This window comes from Mangifera indica, chromosome 7 (genome assembly GCF_011075055.1).
Source record: "Mangifera indica cultivar Alphonso chromosome 7, CATAS_Mindica_2.1, whole genome shotgun sequence".
In the NCBI taxonomy this organism is placed as follows: Eukaryota; Viridiplantae; Streptophyta; class Magnoliopsida; order Sapindales; family Anacardiaceae; genus Mangifera; species Mangifera indica.
Window position 1 is genome coordinate 18,116,699 of NC_058143.1, and position 24,985 is coordinate 18,141,683.

Consider the following 24,985-nt stretch of genomic DNA (forward strand, 5'->3'; position numbering starts at 1 on the left):
TCTGTTCTGTGTCAACCATCATCAGGAATCTTAACTGGCAATATTCAATTGATTTGGGTTGCGTATGATGATTTGTTTACTTTGGTCAGTCCTACAGGCTGAATTCGTGTGACGTTGAGAGTAACAACCTTCTGATTTTCTGTCTTCCCTTGCCCATCTCAGCAAAAAGTTTAAAAAGAAAACTAAGTAGATTATTTTTTACATCTGATTAAATATTTAGATAACATATAATATCTAATTATATAATAATTTAATGTTTATATATTTAATTAAATATTTAAAACTAAATAATATTATCTTTACTCCAAGTTCACATAAAACGAAGTAAAATGACAGGCCTCTGTTTCTGTAATTCTGCGTGCTGGTTGAAAAAGGAGTAGGTCGCCCATTGAAAGCAAGGGTGGAATTAGAGACAAGGGAAAAGAGAGTGAAGATATGAACAAAACAACACGACGGAGCAAACAATCATCAATAAATAGTTTACGGGACCCACCACGTGCCCTGCCTTAATTCGATATTACATACAGACAATTCAACTCTTATTACCGTTTATTTTATTTTATTTTTTATTTAATTAAATATTTAAATAATATATTATTATATAATTAAATATTATTTTATTTTTAATTTAAAACTATTCAAATACATAATAATATATTATTAAAATATTTGATTAATTCCTCCATCACTACCTGGAACTTGTTACAGGCAACACAGTGGTTTAATTAAAATATACTTAATTGTTGGCCCAGAAGAATGACATTTCGAAGGATCATTTCTCTATGTCTATTGTGCTGATATTTACAGTACTCTCCCCTTCTCTCACCGCTCTGTTATATGATATCTGTAAGAAGAATAGAAAATACTTCAGCAATATTTCTAAATTTTACAGTCCACCAAATGACGATGCACATATATCGCAACGATAGAGAGCAAGATGTAGAGAATTTAACTAGATTTCATTTCAATATCTCCACTCTCTTTCTCAGTGGCATCTGGACCATCCTGGGGTAGTAGACCGAGGAGAGGCAACGGCAACAATGAGCTGAGGTTGCATAGGATTATCAAGATAGCCAGGTTATCAAATCTGTCTTTTGTGACACCAAAAACCTGCGTCAGACCAGCACCAATGAGCCCCCCAAGGACACTACCACCATTCGATATGGACATGAGAGTTGCAAAGAGTGTTGCTTCCATACCCTCCGGACACAATCTTGCCGCGAGCACAAGGACGGGCATGAAAGAAGCCTGCAACAAAACTAAGTTCAGTATAGAAAATACTAACAAAATCTATTTTCTATAAAATAGCACCAAGGGATATAATTACTTTGTCTCCCACATGTGTTTATCTTGTGCTTCGGAATTTAAACTTAATAATAAGAAACACTTGAATGGTATACAAACATCTGAAACCCATAAAATGTGTTCGTTTCTCAATCTCCTTTTCTCTGGTTGACAGAAACAAATTCTCTCCTCTTCTCAGGAAGCAAAAGACCAGGCTTTACAGTTAAGAGTCATCAAAAATCTCTCTCATAACCAAGCTATTGAGTTTTTACAAGTTCTGCCTCCCATACCATACCAAAGAAGCACGCACAATGACAACTGAAACCAGCATCACACTACTTTTACTTAAACATGAGCTATTGCAAGAGTAAGATGATACTCCTACTCATACATTACTACATGTTTAAATGTGAATAGGTTGAAGAAAAATTGCATTACCTGACCAAGCACGGTGAGGATCAAAGAATCCCCAATTGCAAACCACTCATCACTTATACCAAACTTCCTGTTTAGTCCAGTGACAAGGAAAACCTGAACAAAAATAAGAGCAATGGTAATAAGAATGAACCATGAAGAACACTGAACAAAAATGGTAAATCTTAGAAAGTCCTTAAGAAATGCAAATAATAATGCAAACCTGAGTCATCCCAAGAGCTGTACCAATACTGGTTGTCCAAAGAAAAATCTTCTGCAGAGGAACATTTTTTAGAAATCCATTATACAGTCCAACACCAAGCAATGAAGCAATCGAGGTAACAAGCTTGACACGCCCTAGAAACTCTGGGGTGAAACCAAGTTTATTTGTGCTGAAACCAAAAAATGAAATATTTGTCTACTTAAAACAAATACTCAGACCAAAAATATCTGCACTAGCCATTTAATAAATTGCAAAAAATGAAGATAATGAACTGAATCATGAATTACACATACGTGAAGTAAAACATGGCAGAGTCTGACTGTGGAGTTGCCTGCCATAGGAAAATGAATAAAGTTGGAAGAAAAACATTGGGCTGCTTTACAGCAAACCATAACTGAATAATGTTTTGTTTTGAGCTTTCAAGAAAGCCAGGGCCACCTAAAGGAAAATTCTGCTCCCAAGCTGGACCAACCACGCGCTGTTCTTTTACTAGAACAGCAACTCCAGATGTTATAAGTGGTAGCAATGCCGTGACACCAAAAACAAACCTGTGATATTATGTTTGTCACCACAAAGATGTTTGAAATAAAACTAGCTCTAGAAATTTATGCTCTGACACCAACCAACTAGTTACCTTACACCATAAGCATCAACCAATGAGCCACTAAAGTAGGAGCTCACAATTCCACCAAATGCTGAGGATCCCCAACATAAAGACTGAAGAGATCCTGAAACACTTTGTGACTCACCACGAGCCCTTTCCACAACCATAGAATCTACAACCTACAGCATGTATCAGTTCATGCTATGTTTTCCAAGGCTAAGTAATTTAGGAAATTCATTAAGTTCAAGAAACTTACAACATCTGAGAAGGCAACAGAAACAGATCCAAGAAGTATGCTTAAAGCAGCACTGTACTTGCTGTCAACAAGGGTGGCCATCAAACTCCATGAGATTGCACCAAGAAGCCCAGATAGAACCAAGTAAGACCTCCTTCGGTAACCAAAAAGTGGGAGAGAATCACTGAAAATAGAGAAACAACAGTTCAGAAAACAGCATCATCACCAAAAGCACTTTTAATTAAGCAGAAGGAAAGCAGCAGTGTATGAATTCATACCTAATAAACCCATAAAGAGGTTTGACAAGCCAGGGCAATGCAGAAAAACCAGATATTACAGCTGTCTAGTCAACCATGTATAATTTGTTAGTCCTTAAAACATCAAGCTAAATGTACTTAAAGTAATCATCAACAAGAAAAACAACATAATTTGACAATGATATCTTCTTTAAAGAGAGAGAACTGCTAAAAGTGATCCATGGACAAAGAACAAACACATAGAGAGATCTTTGTTGTTTGAAATCATTAGTATAGAGCTCCAATTAAAAACTTTCATAGAAGTTTGGAATTAGGGATAAAAGGAAAAATTATCATGACTTCTATCAAAATCAAAATAAAAGGGAAACTTAATGCAGCATACCTCGGCAGGATCCAGATGCAGATCATCTTTTAAGTAAAAATTGACAGCAAGCCTTGCAAGGCCTAAAACACCCTGTACAAAATATACCATGGCAACCGCAATATTATCCGGAGACAACTCCACTCCAAAGAATCTGACTTCACCAGTACGGGATCTGTTTTTCTGTGCAGCATTTTTACCCGAAGAGCCAATTTCTCTTTCTATATCTGTCAACAGCATGTCCCCTTCTCCAGCACCTGAATCAAATATACAAATGAATCAGTGAATAGCATGATTACCCAATGAAAAGCGCATGGCATACCTATTGTAAAATCATATGCAGTTACGCACCCAAAATACCCATGGTCTAACAAGAAGAAATAGGGGCTACTAGTGAATTGACTTTTTTGTTCACACATGCTTATTTTGCTGCTATGATACATGGACATAATGCAAACATAGAAAGCAGAAATGTTAAAAACAATTTTAAAAAACATATACTACCATACAACTGGAACTCTTCTCATTGGTGGATATCAAGCAAAATACTAAAATATCTCAACTACTATAGAAACATAAGATATAGAAAGGTCAGAATGCTAATATGATTAACTAAAAAGGTCCCAACTCCCCAAACAAGGGCTTCAAATTAGATCACAATCCTAAAATTACACTCAGTGGTTAATTATGCACTTCTCACAAATATGAAATATCAAGTTTAATCTCATCAAACAGAAGATCATTACTCATTAGGTAATTACTACCTAAAAACTATTAAGTAATTCCATTTTTATATATATATAGAATATAATAATTTGCATAGTGTGCTGTAAGAGTAATGCACAAGCCATTGCAGCAAATCTGAGCATGGTTTCTTACCTTATGTTTTGGGAAAATAAAAGAGTATCATAAAATATGAAGAACTAAACAACATGTTCTACCATTTTATACGGAGAGAACAGTTTAAAACATAAAAAATAGTAAGCAGCTTCTGAAAGGATAAAATATCAACTCAGTTCAACGTTTTGAGAAGACCGAGTTAGTTCAAATACCAGCGTAAGGCATAATTTTATATACTAAATATAGATATAAACTTCATTTTTGCAACAAATTTATCATGAAAAGTAGGTGATGTAAAATAATACCAAATCAGAAGGTATAATATGGATTGCAAGTAAAATTTATACAGACTGAGAGGAATGGAATTAGGAGGTCCCTATACACAATTGGATAACGGTGAAAGTTTAGGAAACAAGTTAAGAAATTCTCTTTAATGTTCCTAACCTTTAATATCCATGATTCTATCATAATTTAACAGCTGCGCCATACCCTTATGTCTTAAACTCAACTAAATTAAACATAGTCATTGCATTAAAGCTTTCAAGCAATTCAGCTCTATCAAATGCAGCGCCAAGCATCTCAATATCTATAAAACATATATAAAAAAAGCCTAGACTAAATGAATTTCATTCCATCTATAAACCAACAAGTGTTGTAATATTTAGATGCCAAGGTTTTCAAAGCTTGATATTAATAAATGAATTAAACCAATAATCATCTCCTCGAATTCATTGATTAACAGTTCTAAACCAAGCCTAGTCTAAATTCTTGCCTTATCTTCACAATTCACATACTAAACATTTGAATTAAATCCAATTAAGCAATAAATTTTTCTTTATTAATTGCACCAAAATTGGAAATTAAATAAAGAAGAAAATGGCATGTCCTCTGAAAGAAAAATACAAATGTTAAGCTGGTAATAACCAACGCACCCGATTCGTGATCCACAAGTAGCTTGTCCATTCTTTCACGGCGGAGAGTGGGGGCATGCGGGTGTAAAGCAGTGGGCATGCCGGTTCTTTGTTGCGTTTTCCAGCGAGTTCTGCTGCGTGAGGATCGGCAGGCCTCCGTGAAAACAGAGCGTGGTTTATGGTAAATCTGAGAGAAGAGAGGAGCGAGGGAAATGAAGGAGAAAATTCGTTTTTGTGAAGGTAGTAAGAATGAGATAGGAGAGAACAACAAAGAAGCCATTAAAAATATTTAAAAATTATTTTTAGTTTAAATTTATAATATATTTGTTTAGTGTGGACGTTGCGGCATGCTCGCACTTGGGTGGACCGTGATCGTCGGGTGGAATGGTCAGATGACGTAAAGACCCCGACGAAGTGTTAAAAGGACTAAAAATTTGAAACTGGAATTGTGAAGGATAGAGTCATGCCATGGATCAGGGAAAGCCCAGCCCAAATATTTTGGCCCAGTTAAAGAGGAAGTGATATTTAATAGCTCCCACCTCCAATTCATCAATAAAATTTTAAATAATAATAAAGATGACAATAAAATTATGAATAATGCTATGTAGATATTTGAATATATAATTAATTATATAGATAGGAAAATTAAATTAAATACTTATTTTTCTTATTTTAAGGTAAAAATGTTTTGAAATTCAATTGGAAACACGTGGAAACCGTCGGGGGAATTATGTAAAATTATTGGTTTATATATAAGGGCAGTGTGATCATTTTACAGAAATAGGATATTTTTGTTTAATCTTAATAGTTTTGAACAATTTCGTTTAGCCCCTCTTAACTTTAGGCATTTAATTTAATTTCTCATATAAATAATATGTTATCATATAAATGAAAAATTTTGAGTTATGGATAAAGTATTATCTAATTACATAATAATATAATATCTGTATACTCAATTATGTAATCAAAAATTTGTACACGTAATATTATTCTTAATAAAAATAATAAGTTTGTTTTCCTATTATTTCCCACTTTTTCATCCAAACGAGTCTTACTTTGTTTCACAAAAATTTTGAAGAGGATTCGAATCGAGTCAACTAGACCTTGAATTTATATTCAGTTCAAACATATTGAATTCAAATTGAAACTTTAGTTAGATAGTTTAGTTTGAGTTTAAAGGTTTATCAATATTATTACATCGAAACTCTTTATCTCTTTATTTTTCTTTTCAAACGATTTTTTTTTTCTTCTTGATATACTATTTATCATTTAAATCAATTTGAATTTAATTATTTTAATTTGAACTGAATTAAAATTAACCTTTATTCACTTGGTTTAGTTTGAATACTCTATAATTCCATAACAAAGTAATATTGACTCCTCAAAATTAAACCCAGGCTGTCCTAAAGTAAGATCCCTCGAGCTAATCTTCTTCTTTACTTATCCTTAGTCCCCCAATCATGGCGATTTACGCTTTCTTAGTCATAATTGATGAAACCCAATGATTACGCAAATGACAAAGCTTTATAATTTTATTTATTTTTATATAATAAGGAATAATATATCACCGTCTTGATAATGATGCTAATATTATCGCGTTAGCATGAACATTACATAGATTAGATTTGTGACTACATCATCTGCCCAAAAAACATCCAAGCTTAAACCATATTTTAATCATCTCACAATAGCCACAGACAAGGAGTTGGTATTCCCAGCTGTTGATTTTCCAATTTACAGCTGCCTCTGCATTCACTTTTAATGATTGAAGAAGAGCAGTTGGCTTGGGATTCTCAATGGAGAAGAAGAAAACAATAACCATTGTACCTAGATGCATCCCTGTATCAGGAAAAAGCCCTCAAAAACAAAAAGAAATCCTGAATGTAAGAGTACTAGTTCCCATAAATTCTTTGTCAGGTTTCTCTTCTGGCCCCCACTGCAAGGTTGTGCTTAGGCAAATCCACTCATCTCCCTTGCTGCCTCAACCTCTACATTAATTTACAGTAATCTGTTTCTACTGAAAATAAAAAAGAGGGCAATGATAATACCCAGTTCTTCATTTTCAATAGGGAAAATGAATTGCGATGTGGTGGGTAGAGAAATTTAAGGTTCTGTTCCTTATACCGATTTGTGAATAATATAAATCAATACACAGATATTCCTTTGAATTATTCACTAATTTGTTTGGATTGTTTGTTCTCTTTAAAATATAATTAGTCTTATACCAGTAAATGATCCAGCTCCATGTTCGGCTAAACAAAGCTTGACAAAATGGAATAACGTGATTAGTTGAAGAAGAGAACATTAAAGATTCTACTTGAATTCCTGTCATCAGTCCTCTCTATTGCTTTTTGCTTTATTGTAAATTGATTGGGATAAATTGAAAAAGAACAAAGAGAAAAGTAAAATGTAAACTTTACTCATACACCATCTTTAAGAGACCAAAACTGTGGATGGATGAAACCCAACAGCAATCCCTAATTATGGCTTGAAGAAAATCATCAACTCTACAATATTTGAGCAGAAGCTTCAGTTCCTCAGCTCTGCCTCTACAAGTAGCATATGAAAAAGTGGATAGAAACTAAACAGGGGAAGAAAATTAAAACAACTATAATCAAATATGTAGGATGATCACATCTTTATCCAATACTCTGCCTTGGGTTGATACATGAACTTTATGACTCAAATTTTACCCTTGTTAGGATTCTTCAATGGTCCATGCTTTATAGAAAAAGATGAGGGATGATGGAGACTGAGAAAATTATTGTCCATCATGAGCAATTGCCATAGCCATCAACTGGGTCCAATTGATCCACTCCTTCCTCTAACATCATCTCCTGGAAACGGCATTCACGGCTGCAGAATGCTTTCTCTCCCCTGCAAATACAGAATTCTTCTTAGTTTTTCGTTTAACCAAGTTCATTTTCATATTACCATGTACCTAAATAAAACATTTCTGAAAGTAGAACTTGATTTTGAATTATATGATCTTTATGTAATTTTGAACCGTCAAAAGAAAGTTTCCTAGAAAGAGAACATATATTTGATCATTGCAAAAGGAAAGTTAAAGCGAACCTGTACATGTAAATGTCTTTTCCCTGGCCAAGATTCTTCTTGCAAGCGTAACAGGAACTGAGAAAATTTTCAGATGGGTAGTTTATTTGATCAATTGTAGTGATCCCGTTATTTTCTTTTCTCAGGGGAGATAACCCAACAACACCACAGCGGCTCTCAACAATGAAATTGTCAAAAATATGAGTGGTTCTCGGATTTGGCCCGTGAGAAATGACACAAGTGTAGTCCTCAGAGAGTTCCATCTCAGTGGCAGAGAGACAACCCGTGAAAACCTGAGGAGAATTCGGAGTCTCCAGACCCGAATTCACTGATCCAAAAGTTGATTGTTTTGCTGGGGAGGGTGATAACACAGAGGAAAAGGAACCCAATTGAGAGTTTCTAGTTTTGATACCAAACTCAGATGGAGACATAGGTGAATCTTGAGGAGGGATTTGGATCTTTAGCTGTGACCCGAAAAGAACCATTCGAGTCTCAGGTTTTGATTCTTTGGAGTCTGATTCAACATCTTGAAGAACATCAAAAATGCCAAGACCAACCCCTTTGGAGTCCAATTTGCGCCTAGCTTCTGGTTCCGGAGTTCTAGGTGTTTGTGGACTTGGCTCAGACCACAAGGGGTTCTTGAGAACAGAAAATGGTTTGCTAATATCAAGAATGGAAGTTGGGCTCATCACAGGAAGCTCAGTTTCAGAAATACCCTTGGTTAAACTAGTGAACAATCTTGGAAATGAAGTAGGCTTTCTATTATTATCTGTGGTGGTGGCGGGCGACGGAAGAGAGCCATTGTCTGCCATTAACACTGAAATATTTTACAACCCCACTGTAACACAAAGAATCAATTCATCAAAAGATTAGATTTTTATTTCTTTTCATATACCAATGAGAGGAATTAAAAGGAATACTTACCTGAAAGATTGAAGTTGTTAACAAGAAACAGCCATGGATTTGATTCTTCTGATTCACAACAAAACCACCTTTGCGAGAATCAAACTATAAAATATATCAGAACGTTGAGAAATTTATAAAGGTTTATTGATTTAGAGAATCAGATACAAATGGGTAGTCAAAATAAGATCAACCATATCATAAATATATTACACTAACTTTCATTTTTAAGCAACCGAGCAAAGACTAAACTAGGAAAAGAAAATAAAAAGGAGAAAAAGCTTTACTTTTTTCCCGACTTTCCCGCACTTCTTTCCCAAAATTTTATAGAAAGAATCACTCAGAAACAGAACCGACATGAAGAGACTCTCATAAGTCACGATCAAGAGACCAGACGTGCAAATGCATCAGCACAGAGCACAGACACCAGAAACAAGAAGGATTTCTGTAGTACTCTTAAAGCCTTAGACTTGGTTAAAGCCCCTCTGCTTTTCACCTCCTCTTTAACTTTATTATGTGCCCTTTTACCAGTGATTTTTCATTCGCCCAACGCAGAAACAAATTTCATCCTATCACTCAAAAAAAGATGTTTTTTTTTTTTTTTCTAAAAATTAATTTAAAAAAGATTCAACCTTCACATACAAACAAGAGTACAAGACCAGACCATCGAACAATAACCCCCAAAAAATATACGCAAAAACTAAAAAATATTGGCCAAATTCATATATATAAAGCTATATTAACTCAAAAGTTTAAACCCCACTAAGTCAAATTCAGTTTCTTCTCAAAATGAGTCCCGAAAAATAGACAAAACGTTGCAGAGAGAGATGGAGAGTGTGAGAGAGAAAGAGAGAGATAGCTCGTGGGATTGTGGGTTGTTTGTGTGAATCTGATTATAAAGAGGCGTGTATGTGCATGGGAATCAGAGGTTTGATTTTGATTCGATAAAATCAAACAAACCCACCATTACTTACACCACTCTCTCACGCACTCACTCAGCTAATCAATTTTCTCCTCCACGTCAGTTTTTATTTCTGTCGACTCTCTCTTTCACTATCTTTCTCCTTTCTCTAGCATCAATGGATGCTGCGAATATTATTGTTTTTGAAAACTCGAAAGGCGATGACGGGACTCGCCAACTAAACCGTACTGTACAAAAACTTCGTCTTTTACATCCAATCACCCCTGCTTGACTCCTCCTCGGCTCGGCGCCGTTTGATTTTGATTCACAAAACCGCATAGTGGATATAAATTTAATTAACGGCTTTAATAATTTAATTTAACAATTAATTTCATTTAGATTTTCGATTGAAAGAAATACTTATAATAATTACGATTTACGACTAAAAGTCGGCTGCAAGTGAAGGTTGAGCCGGCGGTCCAGATTGGTCCACAAGTGGGGTCGGAAAATGCGGTCCGTCGAATTAGTGAACTGTGGCGGGGCCCATAATCTTTGTTTTGCCAAAATCAAGAGTGGTGGCGGTGTATGTAATTTCTTTCACGGGTCGGAGTCGGACCAGCTTAACCTTTCATCATCATATTCTTCTTTCTTTTGTATAAAGTCCTCCAATCCATCATTCTCATTTTAATAGTCAAATTCTGGATTGTATCATTTATTATAAATATATTATTTTAATATTATATATCATATATTATATTATATTATAAGATATATATTTTTTAAATAATAATAAATTTATACAAATTTTAATTATCATATTATCATATTGAAAAATTAATACATCTTTCAAATTTTAAACTTTCTTCAATACATTTTATTACACTATTATTATTTTAACTAATATCAATAATTGATATTATATTATATAATTGTATCAACTATTTTTTATATATTTTAAAATATATTTTTTTAATATTATTTTACAATGTACGTATAATACGTATTAAGACTAATGCACCCATATTTTCTTCTTCAGGAAAATCTCTCGTACTCGGAAAATCACGCTTTACTGTCCTTTTGATGCCATGAGGCCCATTGTTAACTCATAGGCTAAAAGAACTTCCAACGTCATCTTGGGTCCCACTTTTATTTCCCAGTTCAACGACCCTACTCTACTACATGTTTATTGTTCGGTGTTGTCTGTTTTAGTTAATTATTGGTGGAATTATAAGTTTATCTATCTCTTGAAATGTCTCTATTATCCATGCACAAAGTATTATTGTGAGTTTAGATGGAGGGCTTTTTCGTGATTTAGGTGTGAAGAATCTGGAGGGCCCTGATTGGAATCATAACTGCCACACTAGTATTAATAATTACGAGGCAGAGGTCCCAGACCCATAGGCTCAGTTTCAGTTGGCCAATGACCATGGACCCACGGGTTTCTGTTTTTGTCCAAATTTAGTAAAAAATAAAAATATAGTTTAATGGATCCAAAACGCAAACTCTGTTATTCGAACCCACGATCGACTGCCCCACTGATGAAAACCACGATCACTGGCAAACAATGATATACTTAAATTGCGGCTTATCAAATGCGAAAAAACATATATTTTAATTTAAAAATATTGTACCACTCCACAAAGTTTTATATCTATTAGGGTTCATTCGTATATCACATGAAAGAGAAAGGAAGAGAAGTGAGAAAAAATGTAAAAGTCAAATACCTTATACTGAAGATTTGAAACTTGTAATTAGTTAAGTTTCATTATCAGCTGCACAAAACAACAAACTTTTATAAAATTTAACGAAGCTCCTTACAATTTTTGTCCAAAGTCAAGTTATTATAAGGACATTTTTATTATAATTTTCATATATATATGGACAAAACATTCTTTAAAAGTCATTAATGTCTTAATGGTAGATATAGTCTTTCAAACAGAAAATCGAATCACATTAAAACTCACTTTGTATTCAACCCTCATATAGTTATCTTATATTATTATAGTGGATATGATCGGGATTCAAATATTTGATACTACTATAATAGCCCATCAAACATGACATCGTATTGTTTATCTCTAGCATACTACTTCCCTTAATGCCTTCCAAAAGGTGAACATATTTCCTTTAACATGTCGACAATAGAACATCTATTCCAAAACTTTCTATGAAATGATACTAAGGTGGATCACAAACAATCTAATTCCACACCCATATCAACTTAACTTACAAAAAATCCACACCTTGAAAAGGTTAAAACCTAATATATAAACGTCTCTCTAAACATAGAGTTTACCTTATCAAAAACAATCATTAGTGTAGAAATATAAATATCTAATGTGTAATATAAATACATAAATAAATGAATTTGATCGTAATTTTATTTAATTTTTTAAACCACATGAGTATCTTATTATAAATTAAATATTATCCTATCATGTGCAATGAAATTAGGGAGTAAGAATATTTTATATCATTGAGCTTGTGCCAACCACTAACCATTGAATCAATCCTACGTGCCTTATGAAATTTTAATAAAATACAGTACAAATTTAGAATCAAATCTAACAATACAATCCCATAGCCATTTTCCTATGACCTTTTGTACACACAACTTCCAACAAATAGGTCCATTACTTGTAAGGAAGAAAAGTAAAGTCCTTATGGGTATTCTAACTATTTCTTAAAAGAATTTAACAACAATATATAAATTTAAAATCTCAATTATTGGGGGGCAAAGCAACAAAAGGGTAATCATGATTCATGCTTGCTTTATTATTTTTATAGAAACATATTTAAATTTGCCAAAGCAAATACTTAACTTCAAGTAGGGACACTAATCTCTTTTGGGCCCTCCATTTAATGCAAGATGGTGACATTTTATTTTACAACAACCATATTGTCAAAGCCTAGGTTTAATATGTGACACAATATGTGTACATAGTTGCATAATAGTAAATCCATGCTTTGTAGTGATCCAATGCCTATGCCTTATATGCTTAATTTGGTAGATCTTGCTTTTTTATTTTAAACTTAGAATTGAATTTATGAGGATAATGTTTGCACTAATTTTAACCGACCCCTATTTTTCAACAAGGATAAAAGTTATGAGTAAATTACATTTTCCCACCTAAAATTTGATGTAATTAACACTTATTCACACCTTAGATGATATCAATAATACTTTTTTATTCAAATTTAATCTCAGTTAATTAAAAAAACTTGACAAAATACAATAAATTAAGATATAAATATCATGTTTAAAACATTTTTAAGGGTTTAAGGTTTTTAACCGATTTTAAATATCATTTTATGAGTTTTCATACATTTTTAAATATTAAATTGTCATATTTATAATGTTCAGATTTAATTTATAAATAAGTTTTTTAATCGATAAATAATAAAATTATTTTTTTTGTTTTATTAATGTTTTTTGTGTTAAAAAAATGATATTGGATTTAGTTCACCCATGATGGGTTGACCCGATTTATACCCAATATTGTGTTATTTTATGTTATTATCCATAACAATTGAGAGGAGTTGGGACTTTATTTAAAATTCTCAAAAACTATAGCTCAACTCCCTAGTTCATGCATAACGAATGTCGAACCAAGACAAGTTTTGCTCTCCTCTTCTTTTTATTGATATTCTTAAAAAATGAAAAATAAGTAGAAAATAGTAATATAGAAAGGGCAAATTGTATTGTAGATACAAAATAATACTTCGTATCAAGTTTAATTTATAGAAAAACAATCTAAAATCGCAAAACTTCAATCGGGTATATAAATTTGATCCTATGTTTAATTTCCCAGCAAATGATTTTACCTTAAACTTTGAGTAGAAAAGTGTAATTTATTCTTGATTTAATTTTAGTCATCAACAAAATTGGCCCATTATAGGAGTGGAGATTCCGACAAAAATGATTATATATTTGATAACAATATAATAATAATGAGATAATAGGGTTAACGTATTATATATATGGACGTATAAAATTATAAAATATTGATAATAGGGAAGGCCATTTGTAGCTAGTTAAAAAGAAGTAAACTTATTAAATCAAATGCCAAAATTGTTTGATTTTGAAAATTCAATGATGCAGACATTGCGGTGTCGTATCACGTAGTGCAGTCCGCATAGCGTAGTGGAGAAATCAAATTTAGTCCATAATGATGACATGACGTGGAGTAGAGCTTAGCCCTAGTTGGGAATTTCGTGAAACATAGTGAGCTTATGAAAAATAAAAACAATAATATTCAAGAAAGAATAAAGGAAACGGCTTTCCGTCTATTATATGAAAATAAATAATGATGAGACTGATCTATCAGCTTCAGTTGGACTTGGTTTGATTTTAAGTGGTGTGGTGGGGTCTGACTGTCTAGGGTTATTACCATCGAACCCCCCTTGAGAGATCTTTTGTAGCCCAGACCCCTAATTTTAGAAAAGTATCAAACACCCCCTTACTGTTATGACTCTGTCAAACCGATTAAACGGGGGGATGATATTTGAGACTTTGTGATCTCTCAAGGGGCTAGAAAAATTGCTAGATTGTGAATGGTGTTTAATTTCTTCTCTTTTATTAGTAGCGACACGTGTCTCGTAAATGAAGACTTAATAAAATCTTGTATCCGGAAAGTCTTCAGTGCAACGTACTGCCATATCTGCTGATGGCCTTTTTTTTCAAAAGAAAAGACAATTTAAAAGATTTTAAGAAATTTATAAAATCTTTAATGAAATGTACAATCAATGTTGCAGGGGACCCTGGGAGGTTACTTACTTGCTCTAATTGCACGTCGACTTTGACGAGGATTGTACATTTCTTACCTTTCACATGAGAGGTCTGAGTCTGACGACAGTCAGTCATGAGAAGGCAACACTCAATTGCACTATTTATTTTTTTATATATAAATTATGATGATTTTATTATTTAAAGGTCACATCAATAGATTTAATTTCTTTAAAAAAACCCATTAATTTGGGTTCTTGAGTTCAACAAAATTAATTGCTAATTTTAACTTTAATAACAGTTGATTTGATGTAAATGATATCAAATTGATGATGAAAAATAAAAATTGAAATAAAATAGTAACAAAAATTATTACGTTGAGGAGTAAATCACAGTATCCCCCCCAAGGTTCAGCTTTATGGCACTTTTTAACTCTTTACTTGTATAAATAATATTTTTATGTAAAATCAAAATACTATACTCTATAAGTAGAAAAGAATTATAAAATAATGTTGAAACATAAAATTATTTTATTACTTCTAACCATTTAACTTGCCAGGAATCATTATATGACCTTAAATTAATAAAACTTTATAAATTCTTTAAATATTATATTTATATTAAAACTCTTGCTTTCTCATTTTCTTTTATTCAAACTTCTTTTTTTTTTAAACTTTGTTGATAATCTCACTTTCACGGACTTATTTTTAATGCTAATTCAATTTCTATAGACAACATCGTTGTTTTCAACTTGTTACACATTAACAAAATCCGACAATGTATTTCATGGGTTGATCTCCTCTTTTTAAACTCTTTTTGGTGTTTATTTGAATTTTTGATAACTTATGCATTGATATCAAATTTTCTCACTCTATCCAATGTTTACTAGTGAAATTATAGTTAAATAATGGGTAGAGTATAAGATGTGTAAATGCAAGTATTCAAACTTCCTAAAAAAGCTTGAAATATGATGTTCAAAATGTATAGGTCTAGTATATAAAATGTTTTTTTTAAATTATTCATTTTTTAATTTTTTTTCACAATTTATAGACAGTGAAATTACTATTTTATTCTTACATATTTATTTTTCCAATTGATAGAGTTTGATTTGGGTGGAAAAGTTCATCTGTGCCATCAAAGGGTGGAAATGGTTTTTGAGGCAAACCTTGGGTACGACAATGTGATTTAGTCTACGTTGAAACTCGTAACAATGTAATCATCTTTAACACACTCAATTTCAACGAGACGAAGAAGTAATTTGTCCAAAGCGGAGGGGGCCACTTGAGAGTTCAGATGTCTCTCTTTTCATATGACCAAGTGCAGGTGGCCCCTCTCTGCACCCCGTGATTTTATTGGCCACGTTAAGCAGCTGATAGTCCAATTCTTCGCATATCACCTCAAGGGTCCACCGCCGCCCCACACAAAACCACCCCACCCCCCCTCTACACTAGTTTAATAATTTCACTATCCCCCCTCCAATTCTGTCCACAAGAAATTATTTAATATTTATCGCTTCAATCTAGCTCTCATACATCCCCTAGTACTTAATAAACGAGCTTTGCTAGATTGTTATCAAATTAATCTCATTATTTAGTCTCAAAATATAAAATATAAAATCCTATTAATAAATTTATATATAATTTGCCATACATTCTTCTTTATTATCATTATTATTATATTGCTCCTTCCACTACATAGAAATTCCTTACCTTTTAATTTGACCATAAAAAAAGTTACCCAAATCCACGAGGGAAATGGGTACCAAATTGTTGCTTTTCAAGATTCCATCCCCTTTTATATAGAGTAAACTATCCTCAAAAAAAAAAAAAAAACACTCTTGAAAATTTTTATTAACACTCCAAACATTTTGAAAATTTATAGTTTATCCATCAAATATACAATTATATGTATTGACACCTCTATAATCTAGATATTAAAAAAAAAATTAGAGCTATATAATAATTTTAAAAATACAAAAGAAATAATAGGAATAGAATCATAATGTCATTTTCGAACTTTGTTTTTATTCGTAAAATTTAATTTTAAGTAAAAAAGTACTCTTATATAAGAGAATTTAATTTTGTTACGGCTTCTTTTTTTTATCGATGTGATATATTATTATTATTTTACTAATCCTTTTCTTGGGTTCTCTTCATTATTTTATGCTAATTTGATCTGGATTCTTCCTTTTCTTTGTCAATCACTTTCTAAGTTTCTTTTGTTATGGTCTGAAGAAAATGAATCAATATTTAATAATAAGAGTGACACAATTAAAAGCCAAAGATTGATTAAAATAATATCAACAAAAATGATGATCTCACCAACCTACCTGATTAATCAAAGTTGATGTGCCATTGGTTTGGTGAATTAATTTCAACTGAATTACTGTTCGAATTTGTCGTTCCTTTAGGAAATCCACGTGATCATAGATCAGAGGTCTGATTAAGGGGAGTGATGAGATCATAGAAACAACACATGATTGGAATCAGACTCCTGTATCCATCTGATGTTGACGTTCACATCATGATTTGTAATCTTGATGATATCGGACGTCACTAGTAGTATGTGGTCCATATTGTGCTGGCGTGTTCTGCCGCAAAATGTGCATAAAATGCTACCAATATGGCCCAGCCCGGTCCAGTCTTTTCATTGGTTATGGCGGCGGCGGAAATTTGTGGGCTCTGGCTAAAAGTTTTGGGCCGGATTGGAAGCTACCCAACTATTTTATTCTTTAATGGCCGAATAACATATCCACCTTTTCAGTATGAAAAAAGTTTTTCCCTACTCATCTGTCAAAATAGATGTTAGTTTTAAATAATAAAAAAATATTTATGTCATTTTATTTAAATATTATAATAAAGATATAATTAATAATATTTTGTCTTTAAAGTTCAATACATTAAAATAACTCCCTTATTAGATTAAATTATGAATAATATTGTGGGACTTTAAATGTCATTTTTTAATACTTATTATGGAAAAATAGATATTTCTCTTATCTTGTCTCGGAAATTATCATATTCTCTCATATATATTTTGAAAATAATTATAACCATAATAATTTGTAATATGATTTTTACACTTTTAATTTATTTTGTTCGATCCAATTTTTTGGAGGTACGATTGTCAATTTTTAAATTATCGAAAGATTAATTTATCTTCAAATATATGATTATACGGTATTGACATATTTATAATAAAATGATATAATACAATTTTTTGGAAGCAAAGTATTATATAGTTTAGGTGTTTTTTTGTTTTTTTGATAATTCTATAAAAAATTTAATAAATTTAACATCGATAAAATATGCAAAATTTGCTGATTTGGCCTTATTTAAAAGCTACATCTTCAATTTTATCTTAAAGTGATATTATGAACTGGGTTTTGTCAATAATCACCAAGGAAGGAAACTGAAGAAACCAAATTTATTTGATTTGAACCAGAAGATAAAGAGCTCTTACATAATCTTATCGGTAGTAGAAAGGAAGCCATACACAAACATATCTCTAATCTCGCCTTTGCAGAAACCGTATTTCCTCAACAGACCTTCTTGCAAGAACCCAACCTTTTCCAGTACCCGTTGAGATCCTTTATTCTCCACCTCTACAAAAGCCTGCAATCTCACCAATTCGGGAATTTCTTTAAATACTTTAGAAACAGCCATTTTCAATGCAGCTGTGACTATCCCTTGACCCCAGTACTCTGCAGCCAATGCATATCCTACCAGGGCTCTGCATCTATCTTCACCGCCTGCTTGTTTGATTGAAATGTAGCCGATCGAACGGTCGTCCAAACATATAGACCGACGCCAAGGGTGCGGTATTGCAACTTTCTCGAGATAATTCAATGCTTCTTCTCTGGAAGTAATTGTGTTCCATCTGACATAGCGCGTCACTCTATCATCACTTGCCCATTTCAGGAAGTCGTCGACATCGGAGAGCTTGCATGGTCGGAGGGAAATTCTTGATGGGTCCATTGAAACACACGGGATTTTCCAAGCCGAACTTAAAAAGTGTTTTTAAGTGTGGAGAAATGGGATCCAGTCACTTCTTAGGAATCTTCCTATTGCCTAGTTGAAGTAGTCAACTAAGACGGCTATAAATTTTAGTATTATTTTATCTTCAGCTGTCAACTTTTTTCTAATTCCTTGCTCCCCACTCCAAGCAAGTCAAAGTCTACGCCAAAAATCTCATTATATTTATTTTCATATGCAAATTGATGCTAAATCTTTACATCATACTTCGTAACGCAGTCATTAAGCATTGTTAAACGGGTAATTAATTAAAATAGGCAAAAAAATTAAGCGTTTATACGTTTTTAAGCCACCCTAGAAAAGTTTTACCAAAATAAGCAAACCGTATTTTTTTTACCCTTTTTACCCTTATGTTGAAAAACCCAGTAAAAATATTTTTTCTGAGAATATGCATCGGTTTACGGCGGTTACGATGGTAGCTAGGGATTTTACAGTAAAACCCTAAATATGTCGAATATATATGGATGTTTTTGAATGTTTCGAACGCTTAAAATGATATAGTTTCGATGTTAATGGATGCCTAAAAGTGTAGCCGTTGAGAGACAAAAACGCAAACTGTAAACAGTGTCACGCAAACTGCGCAAACTGTGAACAGTGTCACGCAAACTGTATAAACCGCGTAAATACTGTTTACATCATGCAAACTGCTTGCAAAATCGCGCAAAAAATACTGTTTACAGACTATAATATCTACTTTTGCGCGATGTAAACAATGATTGCGCGATGTGAACAGGTTTGCTCGGTGTAAACAGTGTTTGCGCGATTTGCGCAGTTTGCGTAACACTGTAAATTTGAGCAGTTTGCGTGACACTGTAAATTTGTGCGTTTTTGTCTCTCAACGGCTACACTTCCAGACATCCATTAACATTGAAACTACATCATTTTAAGCGTTCGAAACATTCAAAAACATCCATATACATAATTCGACATATTTAGGGTTTAGTGTAAAATCCCTAGCCATCATTGTAACCATCATAAACCGACGCACATTCTCAGAAAAAATATTTTTACTGGGTTTTTCAACATAAGGGTAAAAAAAATACGGTTTGCTTATTTTGATAAAACTTGTTTAGGGTGGCCTAAAAACGTATAAACGCTTAAAATTTTGCTTATTTTAATTAATTACCCTTGTTAAACAGTCTTGGTCAAGATAAAAAATGGAGGAAGAATCCATCATACCCAGTACAGTCTCTGATATCTCTCTCAGGTTGTTAGATATTTCAGACATAGATGATTTCATGGCGTGGGCTACCGATTCTAAAGTTGCTCGCTTTTGCAAATGGGAGCCTTACACTAGCAAAGAAGAAGGCATAAACTTTATTAAAGACAAAGTTGCAGCCCACCCATGGTTCAGGGCAATTTGCATCGATAACAAGCCAATTGGTTCTATTTCAGTCACGCCAAATTCCGGTAGTAGTAAGTGTAGAGGTGAGCTTGGATATGCTTTGGCCTGGAGTTACTGGGGCAGAGGGATTGCTACACAGGCAGTGAAGATGGTGGCAAAATCTGTATTTGATGAATGGCCGCATTTGGAGAGACTAGAGGCTCTTGTTGACATTGAAAACGTGGCCTCTCAAAGGGTGCTGGAGAAAGCTGGATTCAAGAAGGAAGGTGTTCTCAGGAAGTACTTGATTCTGAAGGGAAGAACTCGAGATTTCGTTATGTTTAGTCTTCTCTCCACTGATCCTAAAACTTAATCATCTGTAGATCATCAAAATTGAGCATACAGGAGGGGAATTTCCACCATGACCGTCTCTGTTTTGGAAAACTCCAACTTGATTAGGATTAATAAGTCTCCATAGGGGCGAAAATAGCCAGAAAAAGGTCCCTTTCTCAGCAATTACACATCCTTTAGCCCTGGCGAACTAGTCAACTGAGGCGGCAATACTTATATTTGGCACTTTTCCTGTTTCTCTCTTCAATAATTTATCTATCATATTTCATTGTCAATGAAACGCAAAATAATTTCTATTTATAATTTAATTTAAATTTAATAAGGATATGTCTCATCTCCTCCTCTTCCTATGTTTGTGCCTATACACGGCTTTGGATTATGTTACAGGCCGGTCCGATCTCCTGACATGTCTATTTGTACTGGTCTTGTTTTCATGGTTGTTTCATTCAATATTATAAGTGGGTTTGGTGGAAGCTTCATTCACTCAAAGAGGTAGGCATTTTAAATGTTTTAATTTGATGTACGCCCAAAGAACTTCAACATTTTGATAACTGTACACGTCAATTGAGACCGCAAGTGTAACCACCTGCAGAAAAAGTGAAAAAGAAGTTTATGGTGACACAAAAAAATCACTAATTTTCATCCACCATATATTACTTTAATAATTTATTTTTATAATTTATATTAATTTATTTAATATAAAAAAACCCTAGTAATATTTTATTATCCATATAATTTGGAAAGTAATATAAACTGAAGTAAAATTATAATAAAATTAAAATTTTTTTAGTAATATTTTAATAACTTTGTACTTAATTAAAATATCAAGTAAATTAATATCTCTATTGTGACTTTTTAACCTATACTTATAATTTTTAGGATAAAAATACTCTTATATTCAAATAACACAACAAGCCACCCAACCTACCACTAGTTACTAACTTTGTCTTCTCTGCAACATTGGTCTTATTGCTGTGCAAGATCAAGATAAGAAGACTTATTGTGTCACCTGCAGTTCATTTGGGTTATATCTAATCAATTTTGTTCTTTTCATCGTGAGAGATCAAGATCAAGATGAGACATACACACTTTAGATTTAGCGTTTTCGATATCAAGGGTGGGGGAGCAAACCCTAAACACTGTGACACGCATGTTAACTGCTTGGAGCACTAGCATTAGCCTTCAAACACCTCCCATTGGACTCTTTTATTCAGGCTTAATCTTTTGATTTGTTATAATTCCCCTTGTCATTTCTCCTCTAGTTTCCTTACCTTTGATTTGATGTAATTTCCTTCTTAGCTCCACACCTTTGATTTAGATTAACATTCGAGGATATTTCAATAAAATGATAACTCTATATTTTATTATTATTATTATTCAAATATATTTGTTATTTATACATATGAATATAACAAAACATAATAATAATTTATACTTAATAAGTTTCAAATTAATTTACCTTAATGGTAATATTTTATTATTTGTATTACAAGATTACTAGATCTAAGTGCACTTTAAATATGTCCTAATGACGTTTTGATTCTAGGTTATGGACTTCTTATGTTAGAGTGGTAAACATTCTCTCACCCAACGTTTAACCTAAAAAGAATTTCCCACGGCGAAGATCCTTCCACAATTACAGGAAATTACTCTTGCAATGTTGTTTAGGTTGTTGCATCCTAAGAGGTTGAGTCAGACAATCAAGTTGCTTAATAAGATGTCAAAGAGGAACAAATGAATGATATTGTAAAGTGTTCATAGAGTTAAATCGCTGAAGGTGAGTGTGACCAAGGACGAGGAATTCAACGTCTAAATTGATTGAGAAATTCAATTAATTAAATGTAATTTTAATTCACAAGTCAATTATATGACGAGGTGAGTGCATAAGATTAAGAGATGAAAGTTCAATGAAAGGTGAACTTGTAGAGTTAATCGGTTGAAATGTTTGCAGAGTTAAATCGTTCGAGGTGAGCGTGACTAGTGATGGAGAATTTGACATATAAATTGAGTGAGGAATTCAATTGGTTAAAGGCTTTAACTCACAACTCAATCACCCGATAGGACGAGTACAAAAAGATATAGATTAAATTTTCAGTGAGACATGATGACATTTTTGTCGTCCTCAGACTCATTGCCATTGACATTAGGGTTAGAATTCTGCCAATGATCGGACAGGAGACCAGCAAAGTATCCTGAGCGGTCGATCTGGACCTCATCTTGATTCAACCCTTGAATGAAAAAATGTTCAATCACTCCATGAATTATTGATATGGTCTCTTTTTCTAGTTGCCTTTTTTGTCTTATCAATATATTCAATGTACACCCGTATTGACCAACTGCCTGATTGACCCAGGGCCCAAATTTGACGTCATAATATATTTCTTAATGTTATGCCCAAAATGTTTTTAAAATCTATTTAATAATTAAATTAATTATTTTATTAATTTCTAATTTAATAAAAAATCAATCAGTTTAATTTATTATTAAATTATAATAAAATTTTTAAATAATATCAAATTAATCAATATATTTTATTTAAATTTATAAAATAAAATCATTAGAATAATTATATTTATAGTGATTAAAATATATCATTTTTAAATAATAATAATTATTTAACTGATTTTAATAAAACAAAAAAAATTCATATTTTATAATTCAAAAAAAAATATAGTTTGATAACTCATTGCTTTTTAAGAATATTTTAATGAATATGAAATATATTTTTATTTTATTTTTAAATTTATATTTTTTTATATATCTTTAAAAAATTATTTAATTTAATTTAAAATAATTAAATATTTTAAAAATATTTTAAATTTTGGTTAAATCTAATTTTATTAATTTTGTTTGAATTTATTCGAACTAATAAATAAATTATTTTTTAATTTTTAATTAAACTACTTGAAGCTAGTTTTTAATTTAACGATTTTACTGACCGATCTGATAAGGTTTAAAAAATAAAAATAATGAAAAGCAATCAATTATTGGTGGCTGCTTGAATGTGAAAGCAGAAGGAAAACCGAGGCAAGAGGCAAGATTATTCCTTGCCTTGGCGGTGGGGGGGTCCATTTTGCTGTACTCCTTCACGTCTCTCTTTCCCATTCTCCCTACTTTCCTAGATATAAAATTTTCTTGTACGCTAAGCTTGTGATCTGATATACTTTCAGGGAACGTAGGGTGGACATGGAAGGCCCGGTTGAATTCTGGGAGATCTCTCTGAGGCCATTGGAGCTATCAGACATCGACGATTTCATGGTGTGGGCAAGAGATGATAAAGTGACTAGTTTCACCAGTTATGGACCTTTCAGTCGCAAAGAAGAAGGCATAGAGTATATCAACGAAGTCGTTAGACCCCACGAGTGGTTCAAGGCAATTTGCATAAATAACAGGCCGATTGGGGCGATTTCAGTCACACCATTTGCGGACAGCGCCAGATGCAGAGGTGAAATCGGGTATGTTCTGGGGTCGAAGTATTGGGGCAAAGGAATTGCTACAAGGGCTGTGAAAATGGTGGTAAATATGATATTTGATGAGTGGCCGCATTTGGAGAGACTTGAAGCTCTGGTAGATGTTGAAAATGTTGGGTCACAGAAGGTGCTGCAAAAGGCTGGATTCATGCGGGAAGGTGTTCTCAGAAAGTACTGTATTATGAAGGGAAAAACTAGAGATATGGTCATGTTTAGTCTTCTTTCTACTGATCCCAGAATTTGATTGATTGATCAAGTTAATGCTGTGTTTTTGCTGTAAATTGATTGAGTGTGTATGCCAGGATTAAGTGTTTAGTCTTCGTTCTCCATTCGAAGTCACCTTCTCCTCTTGAATTGAATCTATCAATATATAAAATAAAGAAAGATCCAAAATGTACAAAATGTCCAGAAGTGATGCGTGAGTTTATTGAGTTTTGTTCAAAGGCAAATCACTGTCTCCCACCCATGGTTTGATAAAATCACACTTTTCATCTATAAGTTTTAAAAAACCAGATTTCCACCGTCCATTTACTTCTATAAGTGAATGTGCTAAGTTTTTTTCCAATGACTGATTTAGTTTTTTATTAGAATGATAAAATTTTAATTAGCACTTAATATAAATATTAAATTACCAATTTAAAATTTTATTATTTGCATTCTTAAAAATATTAAAATTCTAATCAATTTAAAATATTATGTTTTAGTTAGTTCTTTAAGGTGTAATTTTTATTTTTAAAATTATTAAGAATAAACTAAAATTAGACCTATCAAAATAGGTGGGTTAACTGTATAACTTGTGGATAACCCACTTAAAAACAAATACAGGTTTTAGATTTTTATACCTATGCTTGCGATTAATGCATTTTTGTGGGTGAGTCTGGTATGTCTGTGGGTCATCTGTTTTTTTTTCCTATTCATTTTTTTCCCCCTTCAATATTAAACTTATAACACACCCAACACAAATTTTACATTTTTTTTTCTTTTAAAATGAAATAAACTCAAATTCATCCTGAAATTAAAAAATTTATTATGTTAAAAACAAATTTAAAGAATATAAACACTCAACACTTTGTTATAAATATTTATTTTGTGT

At 32.5% G+C, this 24,985-nt stretch overlaps 5 protein-coding genes across 7 annotated transcripts; 2 read left to right on the forward strand and 3 right to left on the reverse strand.

Moving 5' to 3' along the window:
- Nucleotides 1-647: 647 nt before the first annotated feature.
- Nucleotides 648-5,485, reverse strand: LOC123219952 (folate-biopterin transporter 1, chloroplastic-like). Of its 2 annotated transcripts, XM_044641925.1 has the most exons (10): nucleotides 5,151-5,485; nucleotides 3,400-3,635; nucleotides 3,039-3,103; nucleotides 2,782-2,944; nucleotides 2,556-2,704; nucleotides 2,215-2,469; nucleotides 1,922-2,090; nucleotides 1,723-1,815; nucleotides 954-1,248; nucleotides 648-844 (listed from the first exon to the last, which is right to left on the reverse strand). In XM_044641925.1, exons 1-10 carry the CDS (start codon nucleotides 5,407-5,409, stop codon nucleotides 834-836), a joined length of 1,695 nt encoding a protein of 564 aa, XP_044497860.1. In that variant the 5' UTR covers nucleotides 5,410-5,485; the 3' UTR covers nucleotides 648-833. The 2 variants fall into 2 exon arrangements, with proteins under 2 accessions (XP_044497860.1, XP_044497861.1); XM_044641926.1 differs by having other exon boundaries at nucleotides 648-1,248.
- Nucleotides 5,486-7,526: 2,041 nt separating this feature from the next.
- LOC123221665 (FCS-Like Zinc finger 8-like) lies at nucleotides 7,527-10,288 on the reverse strand. 2 transcript variants are annotated; one of them, XM_044644548.1, is made up of 4 exons: nucleotides 9,374-10,288; nucleotides 9,108-9,191; nucleotides 8,205-9,021; nucleotides 7,527-8,006 (listed from the first exon to the last, which is right to left on the reverse strand). In XM_044644548.1, the coding sequence occupies exons 3-4, from the start codon at nucleotides 8,993-8,995 to the stop codon at nucleotides 7,901-7,903; spliced, it is 897 nt and encodes a 298-aa protein (XP_044500483.1). In that variant the 5' UTR covers nucleotides 8,996-9,021; nucleotides 9,108-9,191; nucleotides 9,374-10,288; the 3' UTR covers nucleotides 7,527-7,900. The 2 variants fall into 2 exon arrangements, with proteins under 2 accessions (XP_044500483.1, XP_044500482.1); XM_044644547.1 differs by having other exon boundaries at nucleotides 9,108-10,288.
- A 7,837-nt stretch (nucleotides 10,289-18,125) lies between these two features.
- On the reverse strand, nucleotides 18,126-19,575 carry LOC123220272 (uncharacterized N-acetyltransferase p20). The gene has a single exon (XM_044642379.1). The coding sequence runs from the start codon at nucleotides 18,688-18,690 to the stop codon at nucleotides 18,172-18,174; it is 519 nt and encodes a 172-aa protein (XP_044498314.1). The 5' UTR covers nucleotides 18,691-19,575; the 3' UTR covers nucleotides 18,126-18,171.
- A 190-nt stretch (nucleotides 19,576-19,765) lies between these two features.
- On the forward strand, nucleotides 19,766-20,744 carry LOC123220273 (uncharacterized N-acetyltransferase p20-like). Its single transcript, XM_044642380.1, has one exon. The coding sequence runs from the start codon at nucleotides 19,905-19,907 to the stop codon at nucleotides 20,442-20,444; it is 540 nt and encodes a 179-aa protein (XP_044498315.1). The 5' UTR covers nucleotides 19,766-19,904; the 3' UTR covers nucleotides 20,445-20,744.
- Nucleotides 20,745-23,414: 2,670 nt separating this feature from the next.
- Nucleotides 23,415-24,289, forward strand: LOC123220237 (uncharacterized N-acetyltransferase p20-like). Its single transcript, XM_044642322.1, has 2 exons — nucleotides 23,415-23,500; nucleotides 23,593-24,289. The coding sequence occupies exon 2, from the start codon at nucleotides 23,609-23,611 to the stop codon at nucleotides 24,134-24,136; it is 528 nt and encodes a 175-aa protein (XP_044498257.1). The 5' UTR covers nucleotides 23,415-23,500; nucleotides 23,593-23,608; the 3' UTR covers nucleotides 24,137-24,289.
- Nucleotides 24,290-24,985: the final 696 nt, after the last annotated feature.

Excerpts from the sequence above, each read along its gene's own strand:
- LOC123219952 (XM_044641925.1), bottom strand. The coding sequence starts at position 5,409 with ATGGCTTCTTTGTTGTTCTCTCCTATCTCATTCTTACTACCTTCACAA. Across the intron at positions 3,104-3,399 it reads TGCATCTGGATCCTGCCGAG|ACAGCTGTAATATCTGGTTT; the intron begins GTATGCTGCATT and ends ATGGTTGACTAG. Across the intron at positions 2,470-2,555 it reads GTTGATGCTTATGGTGTAAG|GTTTGTTTTTGGTGTCACGG; the intron begins GTAACTAGTTGG and ends ATAATATCACAG.
- LOC123221665 (XM_044644548.1), bottom strand. The coding sequence starts at position 8,995 with ATGGCAGACAATGGCTCTCTTCCGTCGCCCGCCACCACCACAGATAAT. Across the intron at positions 8,007-8,204 it reads AAAGACATTTACATGTACAG|GGGAGAGAAAGCATTCTGCA; the intron begins GTTCGCTTTAAC and ends CTGTATTTGCAG.
- LOC123220272 (XM_044642379.1), bottom strand. The coding sequence starts at position 18,690 with ATGGACCCATCAAGAATTTCCCTCCGACCATGCAAGCTCTCCGATGTC.
- LOC123220273 (XM_044642380.1), top strand. The coding sequence starts at position 19,905 with ATGGAGGAAGAATCCATCATACCCAGTACAGTCTCTGATATCTCTCTC.
- LOC123220237 (XM_044642322.1), top strand. The coding sequence starts at position 23,609 with ATGGAAGGCCCGGTTGAATTCTGGGAGATCTCTCTGAGGCCATTGGAG.